Source organism: Nomia melanderi, chromosome 10 (assembly GCF_051020985.1).
Source record: "Nomia melanderi isolate GNS246 chromosome 10, iyNomMela1, whole genome shotgun sequence".
NCBI lineage: Eukaryota > Metazoa > Arthropoda > Insecta > Hymenoptera > Halictidae > Nomia > Nomia melanderi.
The window spans coordinates 12,921,610-12,943,318 of NC_135008.1; the positions used below are offsets into that span (position 1 = coordinate 12,921,610).

At 44.1% G+C, this 21,709-nt stretch overlaps 1 protein-coding gene across 4 annotated transcripts in view; it reads left to right on the forward strand.

Moving 5' to 3' along the window:
- Nucleotides 1-21,709, forward strand: part of LOC116428749 (protein groucho) — a 128,774-nt gene that overhangs the window by 18,425 nt on the left and 88,640 nt on the right. For 3 of the 4 annotated variants that reach the window (XM_076371278.1, XM_076371279.1, XM_076371277.1), the window contains one exon: nucleotides 15,187-15,284. In XM_076371278.1, coding sequence (XP_076227393.1) covers nucleotides 15,187-15,284 — 98 coding nt within the window. Of the gene's footprint in view, nucleotides 1-15,186; nucleotides 15,285-21,709 lie in introns of those variants that run through there. The other variant, XM_076371280.1, reaches the window with a different exon arrangement.

A 21,709-nucleotide genomic window follows, 5' to 3' on the forward strand; every position in this document is an offset into this window, starting at 1 on the left:
ACATAATTATACCTTACAGAAATTATTACGTAGCTGTATCTGAACTGGTAAATTTCATGGTGAATTTCAATTGGACCACTTAATTGCATTTTCATGAATGAAAGTTATTAAGAAAGGCTACTATTTGCATGGCACACCGCAACGTGCACTCAACGGCTCATGAGTCACCGCTTGCCGCAACGCTGAAATTAATTGGAACTTGTTTAAAGTAAGTTTAAGGCATGAAACGCATAGTAGAAAACGGGATTCGACCGGTTCGCTTGCGTGCACGTAATCCTGGAAACTTCATAAAACTTGCATTAACACATTCACTGGCAGCCGTCGACAGTGCTTCGACGTTACTCGCGGGGATACACAGACGAATTTCCACTACACACTTGCAGCTACAAAAAAAGTTGAAGCTGTTCTTCAACGTTCTTCAGTGCCACTGTCGGAACACTGGCAACGTAGCATTCAATGACCCACGTAACACGTGCCGACAGCACGAGCTGTTAACGAAGTAGCAACAAATTACCATCGCATACGAAATTTCTAAAAATAAACATTTTGTGTTTCATACACATTTATACACTTGGTGTCAGTAAACATATTAGTTTTCCCGCATAAAGGCACCGTAAAGCCTAGGACATACGTTGCCCAGCCATACTTATCCGAATGTCGCAACAATGCGGTGTGACTAAAGGCTTTCAGTCACGTTGAAACTTGCGGCGATGTGTTTGAACCTTTTCAAGTTTCTGTTTGAGTGCGACATCTATCATGAAAGCTTGGAAGACTTAAATCTGTCGCTTGTAGCTTTGGCTGCATCGCGACAAGTTTCAACGTGACTGGGAGCCTTAAGGGTTCGCATCACATAAACTACGGCGTGGATGCGAAAGAGTTCCATTTCGAACAAAAAGGATCGGCCTGAAAACTAAGCCGGACGAACAATAACAATTAGGATACCTCCGGAAACGTTATTCACGAGCCTTCGTGCGCCGCTCGCGGAACAATCGATGAGGATCGCGAGTCCCGCGGTGCTCGCCCGAAGCCCCCGGGCCAATCAGGCTTCACGGAGCACGCAACGTTACGGAAACAGTTCTGACCGGGTGTAATTTGTGTTTAACTTTAATTAGACCCGGGGAAGGGAAATGCCGGCGTCGGCGTTCACCGAGCTAGTCCTCTCCACGGTACATTTACTTGGGCAACACCGAGCGCATAAACGTCGCCGGTGGTGTGTTATTAAGTTAAGTCGGCCGCAGCGCGATCCTACCGAGGAGTCCGGCTGGGCACAGCTGGCCGTGGTCGTCGTAGTCGTCGCCGTCCTCGTCGTTGTTGTCGTCGACGTCTGCACGGCGCGCGGCATGGTGTGTCGTGGTCGTAATCGTTACGGTGCGCGCACATGAAAACGCGACGCAAAGCATGCGTGTAAACACACATGCAGGAGCAGCGGGTATGCCGCTGCCGCCGCCGCCATCGACTTGGTGGCATAATAGGTAAAGGGTGGTGGAGAACGTGCGGACGGTGAAACGATGACGGGAAAGAGAGAGAGTGAAAGAGAACAAGGGGGGGAATACGATAGGGACAGAGGGAGACGTAACACGCTATGGAAGGCACGAGATGCGGAAGGAAAAGAGACAAGCACGGACAAGCGTGGAGCGAGGGAGTGGAAGGGTCGGGTTTGGACGGGCACGGGACGGGTCGGGGCGGAAGAGCATACAGAGGTAGCACTTATCCACGTATCCAGCTCTCTGCAGTGTGACGTTATTTCACGAGAGCACCGATCGTATCGCCTTAATTGCTCGCCGGGTTAAACTGCCGCGGCCGCCTCTTATCGACGAATCTGCACGAGTGCTCGCCGGAACGAGCGACAAAGAGGGAGAGAGAAATCGAGTCAAAGGGAAAAGGAGGGAGAGCGCGGGAGGGCTGGTCTGTCTGTTGTGCGCGCCGCGTGTGTGCCGCTGCTGAGTGTGTCAGGTGTTTTCAGCTCGATTCACATCACTTGGAACGGCGTGCTGGCTGGCACCAGCGAATAAAAGAAAATACCGTATGGAGATGCGCCGAGGTGTATTTACACTGGCGCGACGAATGAGGTGCCGTTTCCCCTTTGCCTTTCAGATGAGCTTCTTTGCTGGTATCGATGGCCGATAATAACCGTTGTTGCGGAATGGAACACCGTCGCCGAGGTTTGTGTGGATGCTAGAGACCGACGGGCTCGAGGTTTTTACTGTGTTATTCTGTTTGTCAACGACGTCGGAGTGGATGTTATAAATGCTTAATTGAATAGTCTACGAGCTATGGAGAGCAAACAGATTCTAGCTCTCGACGGTCGATCGGAATTGTGTATTCTTCCTGCCGAGACGAAAGTATAATGCAATGGGAATATTTAGAAGTGAATGCTATAGTCTTTCGTTTGTTTTTTTTTTATTGTAATTACTGTGATACCTTGCTGCAGAGCTATAGGATCAGTGCGGTTTAATTTCTTAATCATTTTTGTGTGATAGTTCTTTTTCTGATAAGCGTAATTATTAAAACTGTGATCACATTTTATCTGCTCGCTATAAGAAGATTACTTTATCGATTAGTGTGCCTGCAAGCACTATTCTAGCTTAGTTCTCTACATACTTCAGTATTGGTTTTTATACTAGTCTATTGAGTCTTTATCCTAAGCTGTATTTATCCTAAGCTGTCTTAATCCTAAGGAGTCTTCAGGTAATAGATATCCTGCTTCTACAGACGCTCGTCACCGATCCGTAGATGTGAGTTATTAGGAGGACATTATTATTCCGTCTCTAAATGGATTTTCATTCCTAATTCTGTCTCCTTACAAGGGTTGTCTCATTGCATTCACCTCAGGTAGTCATATAATACGACGTTGCCTAAGGAATAAGAAAATTAGTTGAATTTCTGAGCTCTTCAAATAGCCATCCACATCGTGATTAGTGACCTGCAGGATACGATTTCTTTCAAAGCAGTGATATTAAGCGAAAATTTCATCCGATGAGGATGATAAGTTCATCTAGTCATAAATCTACGTGGCGTGCACTGTAAAATGTCACTATGGTGGTCGGAGAATTGGAAAGGTCAAAAGGTTGGTTAAACTCAATTTGGAACTAAACTTTGTTCGACGCGTTTAGCAATCTGCAGTCAGATGTGTTTAGAATACTCTAATTACGTGCAACCCCAGCAACTATAACCTTGCCAATTAATATGTAAAAGCGTGCTGCTGCAACATCGCGTTATGTGTTTAAAAATAACAATGTCGTTTTAGTCACCAAAATTACATTCGATAACCAGCTCACTGTTCTGTATTGAAAATCTATGTATTAATCTTGTTTTAAACGCGTAATTTCTCGTTTACTTATATCTTGTGTTTTTATGCATCCTAGACGTACTAGAAAAAAAAATAGTGCACGAAGTGAGAAAGTAAAATTAATTTCCGGATAGCAGGAATCGATACCAGACCTACTGGGTGAAAGCCAAGTATTCTGATCACTAGACCGTATCTGATGTTATTAAGTTTCTTTATCCCCGTAAATCAGAGAATAATACCTACTACCAACATGCATTTTTAAATTAATGTCATTATTTCTCCATTTTACGAAGGAATAATCAATGTGAAATATTCATAAGCACATGGTAGATGCAATTCTTCTTTCTGTAACAAGGTATGACCAGCTATTCCCACTATATTATTTTATTTAAATAAATTAATCATTCGCAATGACTTGATGCCAACATGCTATTTCAAAAACTACGTTTTCACAAAATTCAACAGTAATTTGTTAAGTATACTAGCCTGTTATTTTTATTTTTATCACGGCAACTTGTATTCACCGTTGTTCCACCAAGAAACTCCATCATCGATTCGTCAAACGTTCGCCGTCGGCCCCGGGTAGCAAGCATTCAAAGCGAGTTTCCATTGCATAATCCCTAGTCCGCTCCGAACATGCACCGGTTAAGTGTTTTATTTATGAGATCCTCCGAAGTGCAGGACTTAACCGTCGCCGCGGACACGCGAGCGGTATCTACAGTTTCTAGTCCCAATAAAAGTGATTTGCGGCACTACAGAGCCCGGCTACTCAATAAACTACATTAGCCCGTTGAACGACACGATTCGTGCGCGCGCGCGAAAGCCGGGTTTCACCGGCAAACCGAGTAGCGACGGGCTACTCGAAAGAGAGGTGTGTGTTCCGCGTTTCGCTCGGAGCGCATCGTTAAGCGAACACGAGCGGAGCGTGTCGGTGTTTGCGGAACGCATGAAATATTTCCGCAGGAAACAATAGCGGCTCATAAACGCGATAGTAAAAGCGGAAAAACGTGCGTTCACCGGTGTATCGTTCGCGGATCGATACGCGGAATAAAATCTCTCAATTACCGCTAACGAGAGTAGAACGAAATCGCGCACGGTTGTCAGCGTTGTACAAGCTCTCTCTCCCCCACCTCACTTTTTCTCTCTTCCCCTCTTTCGCCCCGCATACCGAGGAATTATGAACGCGAGAATCGTTCTCGTTCCGCGATGCAGTCGAGGCCCGCGATCTCGCAGCCGCGCGCACACGATCATTACGCCATGCATTATTTATGTCATTCCTTGTTCCGTTCGCAATGTGGGTCTACGAATCAAAATGCATTGCTTATGCAAATGCCGGCCGCGCAGCCATAGTCTCCAGGGTGAATTCGCAGTCTGCTTCGGGGAATAATCATAATGATCAATAAGATACACCGGTGTCGACGGAGGCGTGCATTGTTTCCTTGTCTCCCGTCCCCGGTGTCCTCGTGTTTTCTCGCTTCGCTTTCCGCCACGACCCTCTTCGCGGCCGCCCCCGTTTCTCTTTCTATGTCTCGGGTATATCCTCTTCCTCCTCGCGTTCCACCCAAGCTTCATGCAAATCTTGAGCCGCATTGTCTGGCGATATTAGGGGAACTGTTATCGCGTTGCATAAGTTCCGTGTTCTCGTACTCTCGTCTCCGCGCCGCGCCGAGCCAGACTGGTAATCCGTTTGTGCTCGAGCGTCGAAGCAGACGTGTCGTGCCGCTGCTCCCAACTACTCGGTGAAACGAATAACATTGACTTCCTTGAGCGTGATAGACTCCTTTTGTGTCGGATGGTAGTGTTTGCATCGGGGACAAGATTGATTGAGTTTTGATTTTTATTCTTGAAGGGGAATAATGTTCTCAATATTTACTAAGATCTCTTTTTAATTGTCAGACATCAATCTTGGGGTTTTCTAGTTGTATTTGTTATTTTATAGTTTTGTTTATAGTGTTTATAGTTTGAAAAGTGTCGAGTTTAATATTTTGTATTTTATTATTTATAGTTTATTATTTTATGCAATTAATATTTTACCCATATCTGTAGATATCTGTAAACTGTCGTTTCATAATTATTCATTAACAATTGATGTTTCTTTCGTGTTAATACGAGCAAGTTGACGGTATAGACACAACGGGTACACATTTAAGTCCTTGATCTAGGTTAATTTATTTATGACTTTGCAGTCGCAACATTGAGCAACGGGAAACGGATTTAGTAGCTCGCATTACTTAAAGTCTCTGTATTCGTTTCCTTGGTTATAGACTTCTGTCGGTGTGAAGTTAGTTCCTTGTGAATCACGGATCCGTGTATTCGATAATTTGTTCGCGTATCCCCGTGACGTGACGTCGCAATTAGAGTTCGACTTTTTGGATGGACAGGCTTGAAGCCGTGCCAGAGGATCGGAATTGAGTCTAGTGGGGAACGAGGGTAAGAGGAAATTATTGCGGTAAGCCAGGTGCAATGAAACAGCTGTATGGACGGATTTCAATTATTCAAATGAAATTGAACTTACGTAAGCCCAATTTCCGAAGAAATGTGTTTGATGCGCGAATAAATAATTTATTTATATTTCAAGCGGTTTTTAGTCGAGAACAAATCACCTGGCACCTGAAGACAACATATTACATGGTCTGCTTCAAATGTGTTCAATCTATTAATACTAACACCTCCGTCAGAGACATTGAGTCGATTCAGATCTGTTATGTTCCACTTGTCTGCTACAAGCGCAAGAAGTCCACAACCTAATTACAAGATTTTACAAACATGAGAGGCGATTGGTCGTTTATATTTCAACAATCTAATTTTATTAGAGCGGGATAATTGTTGAAAGTGTTGAGATAAAATCGTAACGTAAAGGGTCTAAAGATTCCATTGCGCGATAATATTATCGTTTCATTATCTCGTCAAGTGATAAATAAACGTCGGAGATCGGAGTCTAAGGGCACATGGAAGCCAAGTAATATGAAACGCTCGAACTAGGTATTTCACTCACGAAATGCACGTACGAGCTACAGAGACCTTGACCAGCGGCGGGCTTTCGAGCTACGAAGGTGTAAGTCGGTCCAGTTATAGGGCGAATGCGGTCGATTCTGGTCGTTGGGCGGTTTCGGAATCTGCGCCACGTGTTGGCGGTTTTGCGGTGCGAGGAAAACCGCCAGCCCTCGAACCTCTTCTCTGTCGTTCTCCATTTGCTCTGTCCGCCTGTACCATCTTTTGGGGCGCAGACCCGATTTTCTCGGAAAACTTTCCACCCATCAGACACCGTTCTCGAGTTTCCTCAATGCCTACATCCTGTAGCTCCTTGGTATCTTAAAACCTGGATAAAGCTCGCGGGCATTACGAAACCTCGAGCTTTTCATCTTTCGTGTCTACACGATTAGATGTTAAAGAGGTAGCTAGAACTTCCTCGCGAAACTTTTACTGTTTGAATTGAATGGAATATTTGTGATGATTTCTTTGTTAATTCCGTGTTTCGGGAAGAAGTTACCTTTTATAAATATCTTTGTGCAACGATGAAATTATATGGGTTGTCAATCGATTTATCACACATTTATAATAATAGAATACAATAAACAGTATCTTCTTAAAAATTATTCAATTCGCATTGCTAACCTTTGTGACAATGCAATTACATATAAAGTAGTATCACAAAGAAAACGTCACATAGTCACAGAAAAGAATGGTATTCAAAAGCAGTCTTGCTGCACAGAAACCTGGTAACAAATTATTTCGCGATCGCTAAGAGCATCATAGACACCGACTCGTTCTTCCTTTTTGTCTTCCGTCTTCGTCGAAGGTTCTCGACACGCGTGCAAAAGGTTTCACGTACCGACAGGTACTTAATTATACGGCAAACGCGGGGATGATGGAGCGTTGTCTAAACTCGATTCTCGTTTTTCCGGCACGACAGTTTCCGCGGGAAGAACGGCAAATCCCCATCCTCCCGCGTTAGCGGGAGCTCGCCTAGCTAGATTGATGGGGGCGGAGTAATTCCACACATGGGGCGAATGTAATCTACGACCTTTCCGAAAGTGTTCTCCGGCACTTGACCGTCTTCCTGTTTGTGCATCGGCGTCGCGTTCCCCGCTCCGTGCGCGAAGTTTGCAATTTACGGTGAATAAGGAAGAACCGTTTGTAGCGCGAAGTTGTCTCCCGCCTCCCGTACCCCCTTGAAATTCTTCCGTGCGCTGGCATGATGTCCCGAGGCACAAACTTCCGGATAGAATCGAGCGATCCGCGCGACGGAGGCGATGCGATTACGGGAACTTTTACGCTTTGTTCAATTATTACCAGGCAATTATGGTAATTAACTTGGTCGAACGAGCACAGCTCCGTGGCTCCTCTTTCTCCTCCTCCTCCTCCTCCTCCTCTCCGTGCTCTTCTTCGCCTTCCTTCTCCGGCCCTCTCTATTCTCTTTTCCTCGCTTTACCATTAACCGGCACGGTTCACTTAGCCCGTTAATATGTATAAAGCCTCGCTCAGCAGGGCAGCGGCGGAGAGAGCTAATACCGTGGATCGATTCGCGAAATGATTAATGTATCTTCAGCGGTTTGACGCTTGTGTTTCGCTTTCGCGGGAAGAGACATCGCCGCTGCGAGGACACTATGGAGAGGCCCTTAACTCGGCCGATAATGCAGCCTGATAATCCGGTCTTTAGTGGACGGTCAGGATCGATGGAACTAACGTAATTAGGCGCGGTGATATGCGCCACTTAAGCGTACTTGAGTGGCTGCAAACGCAACTGATTGGTTCTGTTGCCACTATTCGCCGTAATGCGCACCACGACACGCTCGCCGCCTGTTCTCTCTGATGCATAGGTAATGCCTTTTGTGCGGCGCCGAGTTATTAGGATCGCTGACAAACCGTACCTGCGAGCCATGCACCACCATAGCTCCTTGAGCGCTATTGTTTCATTAAACGCCACTGCCCCTGTCTTGTTCAGGCTAATAGTTCGATCTGATTACTAGAATTTTCGTTTAACCCTCAACAGTTTGCCGCCAAAAGTATTTTCGAAATCTCTTTTCGGAATTTGTATCAGTCGATATAATTATATTTCGATACGCCAAACTAATTGTAACATTTGAGTACTATTGAGCTTGTATTTGCATACGATGTAATTACGACGTTGTAAATAAACGAAACATACACTAATGAAATATATTGTTACCGCGATAAAATTGAATATAGGGCCCGCTTCACTGTAACACCGGAGCATATTAAAGACTGTCATCACTTAAATTTCAGTGTAACCGAATTCTGCGTGAATATTATTTTAATGACTGATAACGTTGATTCTGTAGGTATATATTAAAGCTATCAACAGCAATAATGTTATCACAGAGCGGATCGCGTCTCTGATCCCCCTAATAATTTCCAACAAAATACCAGACAAAAGACAGAGACCCAAATAGCACTGTATAAATTAGGGAAAAAAAGAATTCGATTGACACCTCTATTGAAATAAGCTGTGCCCCGATGTCAATTCTTTTTTCGGCGATGGGATGATGGACGGGCTATTTCACGGCACTTTACCGTGCCGCGCGTTATTTGAATACCGGCCACGTTATTATGATTGCTCTCGATCGAGGGGAAAAAGGTGGGCGGAGAGGGAAAAGAGGGACAGGATGCGGTTACGCGGACGGGTGTGCGCGGGCGGGTCGAGCTATCGGATAATTAAATCGGCCGCAGGACGTAAAGGACACTGATTGACGGGTGCCGGCCGCGCTCTCTCATCATTATTCGTCGAAACGACATAATTCGCGTTTCGCTTTTCGATGCAGGCTAACTGCGTTTTCTGGCATAGTCCCACCTCTCTCACCCTCACCCGTCCCCCAAAAAACTGTTCTCCGGCAATTGCTGGCTTTAGCCGATGTAAAACCATGAATATTTTAAACCGCGGGGAAAAATGGAATTTTCTCTCGTCGAAAATTCCTGCCACGGAAAAATGAAGCGACGGCCCTTGCATTTTGACGAGTACACGGTCGCCGGAGAGGGTGGAACAGCGGCCGAGCTATTATATATTATTGACACGGCCGCGCCGCAAACAATGTTCCGCACGGCGCTGAATTTTTCCGTCGTGTTTTAATTTGATTTTATAGCGACGACACCTATTTATTACGTCTTTATTTGATCGTGACAATCACCCCGGCCCGATATTGAATCCGATGTAACCCATTCGCCGCGCACCCCGTTCCACCGTTCATCGCGTCGGTAACATTAAATGCAAAAATGCGGATTTACTTCACGCGCGAGTCACTGCGCCTCGTTTTTGACCGATTCCTAGTCGTCTTTCGGTGGAAGCAAAATATTCGGGGAAAAATATCGGCATCGTGTTTGCGGATATAAGCAGACGGGCGAGCGTGAAACGCTGTTCCGTTCCGCTGATTGGATATGTTTGCGTATGCCACACGCGATTGAAGCCGGGACCCGTGTGCATACCGGGAAGTCTATAAAACGCGAGAATTTTCCGGGTCAACTTGATAATAGTTCGAAAATCCGAACGCGATGTGGTCTCATTTTAGAGGTTGTGATCAATCACCGATAGTGAATAGAAAAGATAATCGTAAAGTTCTGTTATTTTTATTGGTTTGCAGAATGTTGAACGGTGATTGAAACCTGATAGAGCACGCGATAACACGATAGAGTGCTTTTCAAATTAAAAACGATTTTTTTCTGTTTACCGTTGATGTCATTGAGATTATCTTTGTTTTGCTCGTACCAAAAGGAAACTTGTCTGCGACGAGTTCACCGTTATTATCGTTTAACGATCGATATCGCGGGGACTTTCACTCGACCCTTTGGTCAGCTATGAACTCAGCAGAGATCGGGCAGCTCGCGGGTTCCGGGTTCTGCAGACACGTTTCCCAGCGGATAATTGCTGTTCATATTTCGGAATGTAAATGTTTACCTACGGTTTGATTTTCCATCGAAAGTGACAATTATAATATTGCGACTCGTAGGTGTCGCTGCGTATTAACGAAATGGCGCAGAGCGCGGACTTCTTAAAACGGTAAAAAAAGTCTTGGTGTAGAGTAGTTAAAACGTGTTTAAGAGTCAATTTAACGATGCTGATATTGGATGAATGTCTTACGAGTAGTCAGTAGATTTAGTAAGAAATTTATTGGACGATACGCTGAATGTTATATTATGTGTTTTCATATCACTTTACCTTCTTTTACATAGAGATAACTTCTATCGTTTTATGTTTTATACACTGTAATGTACACAAAGAAAATATCGCAATTCCGGAACGGAAATTTTGTTATCTATACGTAATAGTCGTTATCTAACGTAATATTATATTTAGTACGAAACAGTGTGTTTCGTCATACTTTTGAATAATTTAACCGTTTGCACTCCGATCCATTTTTAGTATGATCTTTTAGTAATTCCGAGTCATTTTTATTATGAGCTACCAGCTAGACCACGAGTGTTTACAATGTTGTGAGTGCGTCTCTGCGAAAGATTGAAGATCCTGCTCTGTCATTAAAAAAAACACATATATTTTAAAGTTACGTTTTATTAAAAACGGAGATATCAATTTACAATGTTATCACAGCGGCGACAACGGAGTGCAAAGAGTTAAATAACTTTACAATTAATAATTTATAAATCATTTACAATTTGCAAAACTTCTTCCAACTACAAAGAGATGGAACACTTGTTTAAAATGAAAACAGGCTAACTAATTTTTCTCAGCTTCCGATTAACAACGTCCACTAGAAAAACATTCGTTTCATACCTCGGAAATTTCAATTTTCTCTCCAGAGAATGAAAAAAACATTGCATCTGAGTTGTTATACAGTAACAAACCATCAAGAAGTCCTATCTATATTCGAGTATAGAATCGTTTTACAATAGTAGATAACCCGTTTCGCTGTAATAGAAGAACCATTCAATCGAAAACGATCATCGGGAGTCGATCACACCTCTTCTCGTGCGCATATTACCTACCACGATGGGCACCGATGGAAGCTCGTGCCGTTAAGCACAGCGTCAGCGAAAGAGAAAGAGACGGAGAGAGAGGTGGGCATGGGTGCTCAGCGGCGAAAGCCAATAAATTAATTGGATTGACCGCGGGTGGCTTTGCGCGGACAAATGGGATCAACGATTCTGCCGATCAGCAGAGCGCGTGGCACCGTCGATTCTTGCAAGCCCCGCGTTCACTCGCTCAGCCTTTAAGGCGGCCCGTTAACCGGATGCCCAGGGTATCTCGATGCGTTTACACGTGTTCGATATCGTTTAAAAGCACGCGCACACGCGCGCCATCCGTTACGGTCTCGACAACGCGGCCGGCCGCTGCCATACACGCGACAAATAAGACACGCAGTGTATCGCCTTTGACGGCTTCGTGGCGAGTACCACGTTACCACCTAACAAATATTACGCTAATCCGATAAGAACGGCATTCGATTCCCACGCTAAGTCGATGCGCTAGTAGTCCGTTTTGTAAGTGGCCTGATATTCAACGTACTTCGATGAGAAATTTGGATTTTTTTATGGAAATAGATTGTGAAAGTCGAATCACAGTGGTAATCGTTTGGTAACCGCATCTAGACTGTAGTTGGATTTTATACAGTGAAGTAATGAGACACTCTGTCACATCTAAGTGTACTAAACACTCTATACATTCATAATAACTATTATTATTATTATCATCATCATCATCACCATTATCATCATCATTATTTTTATTATTGACATCACACCATGCCTGCGTCCATCTGAAAAGGTGTTCATCGTCACCTCTATCTAAAGACAAGGATTATTCATACCCAAATGCTTCGTTAGCATTATAACTGTGTTCACTTCTAAACCTCATTTTGTAAATATCTCGTACATCCGAGGAAGCCCAAACATTCCGACAGTCCGACGTCTAGATCCATCACTCCAACCCCCAATATGAATCATCAAATCCCAAATGTTTCCCCCTCTCTACTACCAAATTCTCCCTTCATCAACTTCTCCTAAATTCCATCAACCAAGAAAGAGAGTAGAATTATCCTAACCACGCAGTCGACCAAGAACAAGTCAAGACTTCTACCTCGTATTTACAACTCGGACTCGCCGTCGTGTGACACAATAAACATACAAAATCTAAGTAATTTTGATTTCCTCTGGATCCGGACAAAATCCTACCCTCCTTTTCGGGTGTATTGCTCCCGTGTGTTGTGGAAACGTAACACACTCAACTATTGTACTTCCTTTACATGTATAATAAGAAATAAATCCAACGGTACCGCTGACGAAACAGTAAGAAGAATGACCTCGTAGCAGCTAGCTTTTCAAAAAACAGCACATAAATGGTCAAAACAGTTATCCACCCCACTTCGATCAATCAAATGTCATCTGTCCGGAATAATTGTGATGGAGTGGACCAGCTGTTAAGACCGGCGGCGTGGCGTGGCGCGGCGCGTCTCGTTTTTCTCGAAACAAGCTATAATACGTTAATTGCCGCGCGTACGCGGTAAACGGAATGACGTGGCGCGCGCATTCCGTATTCCTCGTTTTTCCCAGCGCGTGGAATCCACGATCGACTTTTACGTTTGCGGCTTTTTATCAAAGCCCGCGGGATACGGCCGGGGCCGAAGCTCGGTACGCAATATGTTGGGGGGGGGGGGTATAGGTGGTTGTTCTCTTTATCGCCGGAGAAAGGACGCCGAGCAATGAAGAGAGGAGAAAGAGCAAAGGCCGGCTCACTGCTGGCGCGGAGAGGAATGGGAAAGGTGGCGGCGGCGGAGGAGGGAGACGAGGAGGAGGATGGGGGAGAACTATTTCAGCTTTTACGAGGCCGTCGTGGCGTATCCGTTTTGCGGGGTACGACGTGCAAAACGATCGATAACACGCTCGTAGCGTTATTACCGACAGGTATACGAAGGTGGGTAGCAGCGGTACTACCGGTAATAATGTGGCTTTTACGGTCGTGGGCGCTGGTACAGCTGCCGCCAAAGTCGGTAAGCGTGGGTTTCCAGCGGGTTCTCAAATGCCGGAGCAGCAACCGAATTTTCGCCGCTATTACCGCCGTCTCTGCTGGCTCTCGCCCTCCCCCGTCTTCCGACCAGCACAAAGGGAGCCAGACTTTGGGTTACGTGTACCTGGTCTTTATTGATCGAAGATGGACTTTCGATGATGCACCGCACCGAAAATCAAAGATACAAATTGCGCATCTCGATATCATTCGCATGAAGAAATATTGCTGTCAGTTCGAATGATATAAATAAATACTTCAAGCATAAGAATTGTACTTGTAATTTCCGAATGTTTTATATTAGAGACGACTGTTGGAAAATTCTGAAAAAATATTGTATTTAAAGGAACTGCGGATTTTTGTAGAACGAACCAATGATTTTGAGTCTTACGATGCCTTTCTACAAGCTCTATAGTCAGGATCAACGACGAGTGTATAGAGAAACAGTGTACCTAATTCTGCGAAGCGTGGATTTGAGTTCATGTTATTGAATACACGTATTTTTTGAACCAAGTTTGTCATCAAATTAAATAATATCCGCGCTAAGTATGCGACGCTTTAATAAAATAGGAATAAAAACCGTTCCAACATTCCTGTTACTTAGTATGTTTAATGAAATTGTAGAAGACATCATTAACATTTAACTACACCTTAGAATACTTCGTGCATGTGAAGAGCGAGTAAGAAACAGTAATGGAATACGCAATTCGTTCGGTCGAATAGCTACCAACAACTAGCAAAGATATCTCTTGAATGCCGGTAATTAACCACGATTACTTGACGATTATATAGTTAGCAGGTTGCGTCGATTATCTGCGAAACGATGCGTTCTACGGACCTGTATTACTACGCCGTAAGTACTTACTTACGGGAAACTTTTCTTCCCCTCCATCACGGGCAGAATATTCGTCGGGTCACGGAACAATGTTTCTCGCGCGCCCGCGTCTCGATTTCCATGCAAAGTGTTTCCTGAATCCTTTTTTCCTGAGTAGCGTCGTTTACGAGCTGAAATTGGCCGACGGAGAAGAACCATGCGCGCAACGTTTATACTGGAGGCGTAATCAGTGAACGGAAGCCGAAGCAGCGGCACGATTTCCGCCGCTTATGCCGCTCGCGTCCATGTGCACGCCTCGGGGCGACTGCTTACGTGGGCCGTGACAACTGCATCCGGCGCATCGAAGGATTACCGTACGTCCTGTACGCAATCACGTCGGCCGATTAAGCGCCGAAAAAGCTCGAATCTACTAAACTTTACCGCAACCGATACCCAAAATCTTTCACCGAACTTTGCATACAATACCAAAGATTGTCACGTTGACTCAACTTAGTCCTTGATTTCGTTTTATTCTCGCCTCTTAATCTTGTATTGACTACATGTATCGAAATTCAGGACGATCGATCTTTTTTATCCTGGACTTCTATACGTGGATATGTTGATTTTCATTTGGCGTTTATAAATTTTCTACCGATGAAGAATCGATTATAAATGGTCAGATTTAATTATAATATCCTTTGGGTCATTTCATTCTAGAATTATTCCTTGCCTTTTAACTCGGAATGAAATTGTTTCTTATCGGATTCAAGCGATTGCAATTAATTGAATGTAACGATGATGGTTGCAACAACCATAATATCAGTTTTAATTCGCTGAAAATTTATCGTGCGATACGATTTTAGGGGGAGTTAACGGGTACAGGAATACAATGCGTTTATTTACGATCCTACAATGTAGCAATCGAGATAATAGTCAAGTTTATGGCCGGTAGCACACGATTCGTATCACCGGACGGTGTGGTATCGCGTGTGAAAATTCGCTCCCTGGGAACGGTTTTTACGAAGGAGAACGGTGGTTGCATGAGCCACTGACAAATGAAAAACCGTCGGTAGGCGGATGAACCAACCTTATTCGTTTTATTTCTTGTTTCAGGGTCCACCGCAGCCTGGCCAGCAATATAAATTTTCAATCGGCGAGCTGTGCGATCGTATTAAGGAGGACTTCAACTTTCTTCAGTCACAGTATCACAGGTATATACCTACGGCCTATACTTTCCGCGACCATAAATCAAGCCCTTCATCTGCAGGCGCACCTTCGTTACTCGAAAAACCGCGAACCGTACATCAACCGTCGATTCGTATCGGTGTAATTACATTTAATAATTGTCCCGTCGCTGAAAGCGCGTCTACGTCTCTTCGAAAACACATGATCCTAGAAATAAATCTGTGTTTCTATGGAGACCGGTTTCCGTCTTTAATTATCGGTGATTTCGAATCGTCGTTAAGTACACGGTACCGCTCACGGTTATTCGACTCGTCCTAGTAATCTTGACCAGAAAATAAACGAAAAAGACACGTCTCGTTCTGAATATACTTTATTACTCTTTATTACCTAATTAAACGAAGGTGTGCCTTGAATCGCGTTCATAACTAATGCCATTAAAGGCATAAAAGGAAAGGGAATTATTTATCTTTGCACGGTATATCTCTAATAAAAAACGAAACCTTTCATTGCAAGTTCCGATAGGAGCAAACTTTGCCTTAGTTACTCAGGCTTTCTATATTACATTTGTCATATACTTAAACATAAACAAAAATATACCGCGAAGCGAAAATCTTTAAATCGGACACAACTTTGTTACCCTGTATTAAAGTAATTTATAAACAGGCTGTCATTTTAACAATTCGAAGGCAAAGTATTTTGAGATACTAACAAATTGGAGACTTCAACGAACAAATCCTTGATCTACCGAAAGAATGTACGCTTGTCAGGTAATTTCGTATTTTTCCAAAACCCGCGACGGAGTAAATGGAAAAAAAAGATATTCCCGGGGTATGGTCAATTATCAGCTGCATAAAAACCGAAAGTTCTGTCTACTGAGAACCGACGGGTTGAATGCGAAAAGCCGTCGCTTAACAGTTCCAACAATTCCTCGTTTCTCAGCCGTTATCTTGTCTTCGCTGTAACATTCGCGTCGTATTTCCCTGGGTGTTACGAGCGAAAGAGGAAGGACATTCGCTGACGGCAATTCATTGACTGCAGTCAATTCCCAGGTACAACCGCCGTGGGGCGGGGGATCTTATCTAGGAAACGTTTGCGCAAACGTCGTGTTGGCGCGTAGGCGAAGCAGCCAGACAAATCGACAGATGTAGGCAGGGAATTGTTTGTCCGAGCGGAAGCTATGCACGGTGAAGTATGCACATAGCCCGGAGGACGAGGAGAAACCTCGCAGTTTCGACTCCGTCCACGCGTGTTACGCGTCCGTGAAGTCGCTTCAGCTCCTTTACGAGCTATTCAGCCCGCAACTTTTTTCCCCACCTGGCCAGGACACAGCTCTTTTCCCGGATTTACTCCGAATCGTATCCGCTTTTTTTTATTCAGCAAGATGTAACGACTTTAACCGTTCACCGCGACGTGCAATAATTTCGAGATCTTGGTCTTTTGGTACCTTAACCGCAGTAAACGGGAAATTATTAAATTGCCGCACAAGTTTTTTAGCCAACAGAGTTTATTTTCTATAAACTCGATTTTTGAAACCGGTTTGCGGTTATTTCAGACAACCGCGGCTGAATGAATGTATCATTGCGATTTGCGAATCCGTGTACGGACATTCGTATAGTTGTTTGTGTCAGCCGTTTTCGTAGATCTTTATTTACGATGTCTTAGTCACCTGAAAATATTGATTACGAAAATGTGACTTGTATTATTGTAAAATTATTCACATAAGAATGGCACGCCTAAACTCAATTACCATTTGATTTTCTCTTAAATGGATACTGTTTTTAATAAGCAGTACTTTTTCTCTAAGTTCAATGAAAACGAGCGAACAATTAAATTCCATTTATCTTGTTATTTCTCTTCCACAAAACCAGCAGCGAAAGAAAGAAGTGCTTTATACGCATTGATATAACACGGAACGAAACGAACCGTGACGCGAATGAGGAAGATCGTTATAAATAATACAGATCACGTAGTTGATTAATTGGGTCGCATCGTGTGAGAATTTACCGAGCGATAACTCGAAGGGAATCGCGAGCAGACGTTCACCACTAGTGAACGGTAAATCCTGCGACAAGGGTTGTCGCGCGACGAGGCGGCAGTATCGGAGTTTCAAGAAAGTTCATTGGGAACGCGGCGGCGTCCCGGCCATTCGGAATATACAATGTCGTAAAAATGTAACAAGCATGCGAATACAGAGGGGTAATCGACTGATAGGATCACACACGCAACCCGTCGCGTCGCGCAGAAAAGTTGCTCGATAAGGGGGTACCGATGGGGAAGGAAAGTTTCTCGGTGGTGCGATGCCACGCCGGTTTTCACCGGTCCGCGCCCGACGATCACTATCGGCGGCTTGACACGTTAATTTATGTCCTGGCCCTTTAACGTGTTAATCCGCGACGTCACGTGCCGCACGATTTCTACCGTCGACGGAAACTTAAATTGCTGTTTCGTGTCACAGCGGCGCGCACCGGGTCAGAGGGGCTGGGAGGCGGGGTTGCAACCGGAGGAAAAGAGACCGGGACTCTCGGGACTGTGTACATACATGCATAAATACGCACGAGACGTACGTGAGCGGCCTGCAACATTTCGACGCGTCCGCAATCCGATGTGGGATGCTCGCGAACTAACCGATTTCGCACTCCTTTGATCTTTCGGCTCCGAAATATACGAACGATTTGACCATCGCCCCAAGGTTTTCTTTTGTTTTCAATCGATCTAATTATTGTTCCAAAGTTCTCCATGATGTCTAACAATGTAATTAAGTTTCTGAGAAATCTTGACGTCCTATCTCGATGGCCCTTCAAGTAACGTGTGTCGCAAAGTGCAATTAAAGAAGTAGTTCTTCATATATTCAACTTATTTTTCATGGATTTATCGTAGGAGTTGTTTTATTGGCTGGTGGCCCCCGTTTGTCTTGCTGGCGACGGTAGATAGCGATAAGTGAGCGAGAGGGAACGAGAGCCCCATTATACTATGGGGATTGCGATGGCATTGCGAGGGGGTCGATAAAACGCAATTACAAAGGGGGAATACCGTATTTATATTCTCGATTATTCAGTTACCGTGGTTTAGCACGTGCACGTACATGTATGTCTTCTTTCCGAGCTGAATGGTAGGGAGCAAAATGTTTGAACAAAGGTATCATTAAAACGTATTTACATTAATAGATTGCTACAAAATTTAAAGCTTTTCTTAATATCAGTTTTATTCGATGAAAATTCTCAAAATATTTATGAATGAACTCAATGCCGTGCATATGAACTCAAATAAGAAGGGAAATTTGCCCGACAACGTCCCGACAAGCCTGTCAACGAGCATCGCCTATTCAAAACTCCCGCTCGCTCCTTTCCCGTGTGATTTATTTTCCGGGGCGTTGATTACAGGTAGCCGCGCGCAAGAATTCCGCGAGAAGAAAGATTGCACAAGCCCGGGGAGAGTTTTCCGCGCAAACGGTACCACCGCGCGGAATAATTCATTTTATGTCTGTATTATGCGCTCGATGATGCGGAAAGTGGCGGAGCGGCGTTAGTTTTATTATCAGACGGGGCGCGCTCGGATAAATGTTCCCGCGAGTTTCGCTCCGGTTGGCCGGGAAAACGGCCGGAACAACAGTCGAGAGGGTTGGAGGCATAGAGGAAATGGGAAGGAGGCGGTCGAAGAGGGGCGGCAGGACTATAAATTTCGTCCGCTTACAAATTGAGAGTGGCTGAACCACCGAGAATTTTCGCGGCTGCTCGACGAGGAAACAGGTGCTCGTTTCCGCATGTTTATATCTCGGGAACGGTCCACCGCGGAGCGGGGAGGGGTTGGTGCGCGTCTTGTATACCGTTGCCGCGCGTCAATCTGAAATAATTAATGGACCAGCCCAGTCGGTTGCGTAACCGGAATTATCGTCCGGCCGATCGTTAATATCGCGCTAATTTATCGTGACGAAGCCGCGATCTAGCACCATCGCCGCGGTCACGATCGGGAACGTATAAAACCGAGCCTCTCCTTACACAGCCGCTGAAACCCGCTAACGATTAACCGAATAATTCACCTCCGCATGCCTTTAAACGAGCTAACGGGAGAAATAAATGAAAAAGAAAGAAAGAGGGAAAAGGAGGGAACGTATCTTGTTACCAGTATCGGGCGCGGAGATCGCGAATCGGTCGCTGCTTTACGCGAGACCCTCTTCTATACACGCGAGACTTACGTGTCCAGTCCGGTCGCCGTACAGGATGATTCAGGGAGATGGGACGCAGCTTTGATTTTATTGGAGGAGAATGGAATAAAATGCCTTAATAAGCCGTGCATACTGATGCGTCCTCTTTTTTTAACGAACAACGATGCAATGGAAGAATCAAAATGTTTTCTGTACTGGACTCGCGTTCCTTTTCTGTGAAAAGAGTTGTCTTGATAAAGTCAATAGTTTGAGATTTATGCGTTAAAGCCGTTCTCTAGAAGCAGTAGAAGCTAGCAATTTACTTTTACAAATGTGTTTCTCAAGTTTTTTAGTTTAAATCATCTGTAAATTGCTCAAATGACAATGAAGAGATAAATAAATAAACATTTGAATGAGAATAATTATAGTGGAAAAGCAAGAATGATAATAAGCAGGATATAATCGTAATATCTATTCATATCCACTCTGCTATTCATCAATAATCCCTTCATAGCCTAGCAGTACTAGTCTATGCGCTCTTGCGATAAAGGCTCTGTAAGTCTAGGGCATGTATTCGCTAACAATGCAAACGGGTTAAATTCATTCGTACCAGAGTGCAGGAGAAAGCCAACAGAAAAGTAAAATTTGTTAGACCATTCAATTTTTCTCTGTCGCTTAAGTTTCAACGGAATCGAATCACCTATCCCCGTTAGGTGAATCTTCCTGTACAATGATTCAGTAGTAAAGGTAGAAGCCCAGTGCTTGTTGTACTCTTGCTTTCCCGATTCCAGACTCGAACGGAGAACAATAATTGCCTATCAATTTCCATCGATGGGCCCGCGCAGTAGCACTCAATTTCGCCCGAAGCGACTGTGAGATTAGTTAATCGCCTTAGTGTCCTCTTCTTCTTTTGGAGCTCTGTCCAATTACAGTAACGAATGGAAATTGCTGCGCGGAGTCTCCCTTTCCGTCGAACGTTTCCGTGATTGATAATCGGCCGCTCGATGTGTTGTTATTGGAAATGTTTCTTTCCTTTTTTGTTTCTCCTTGTACAATAATAGCTTTTTCTTGTTTAGAATCGCCGTCAACTTTCCCCGTGAACTCTCCGTTATGTTAGAAGGAATCATCTCATTCATTACTGGGAACTACGAGACACAGCTGACAAATATCACTGCACAGATGAAGACAAACTTTTGTCTACGCAGACAAATTTTTACCTGTTGGTTATCGGAGATTATTATTTCCGTCTTTATTTTTATTTATTTATTTCTTTATACTTTCCTAAAAAAATATTACAAAATTTGTTATTAGTACAAAGTTTAATTCTTCTCTAACTACAATTTTGTAGTCTGACTACAAGTTTCTCTGACTAAACTACAATTTCGTTTTAATATATTTCGCAAAAACTCCAGACCAGTTCCGTTCTCATCACAAAGCGTTTAAAAAAATCGACGACTATGTCTCGACGATCATTCGCACTTCGTTCGGAATTAACTGTTTTATTAACTCCCTCCCTCGCGCATCCTCAAATCGGAGTGCGAGAAACGGGCCGGTGAAAAAAATACAGATATAGAGGCATTACGTGATAGTAAGCCGAGGGGGGAGAAAAGTATGGCGCCAGTTTGCACAGGGCGGTGGTGTGCGCTGTTTTGGAATTACAAGGCGTCTCGCGTTTCGCCGCCGCGCATTGAAATTAATATTTAACCCGCGACGCATCGCTGTTCGTCAACTGACATTTTAATTGGTCACGTATCGCGCGGTGAATCATATTGCGAGAACCTTATCGACCGATCGGAATAAATTCCGCTTTACCATGTCCCTTACACTCACTTTGGCCCCGGTTATTCCAATTTATTTGAATCTTCGCTGTTTACAGAATAGAATATTAATCTGCGACGTGTCTCCGAATTTCCCTCACGCCATTCGCGCAGAGATATGAACTCTGCGCGTTGCCAGCACTGTTTCTGCATCGTGGAAAAATGTAAATTTGTCTGTCCTTCTTCGTAAAGCTCACACTTCTGCACGAACAGTCGGTGTGTATAATACAAAGTCAAGATTAAAATTCTGTTTAACAAAAATTAAAACTCGTGGATTGTACCTTGGAGAACAAGGCTTTAATTTTCTGTTAACTCTCTGCGAACCTCGTAAGTTTCAACACAGCTAGAGGTATACGTTTAGAGAATGCACTTTATTGGTCTTGAATGGAAATTGAGTTTTGGAGCTAGCCGGTAACAAATAGTTGGCAATCTTTAAATCTGCACCCGTTCGAATAGTGTTCGAATAATTTAAAACTAATTTAAAACTGATTTA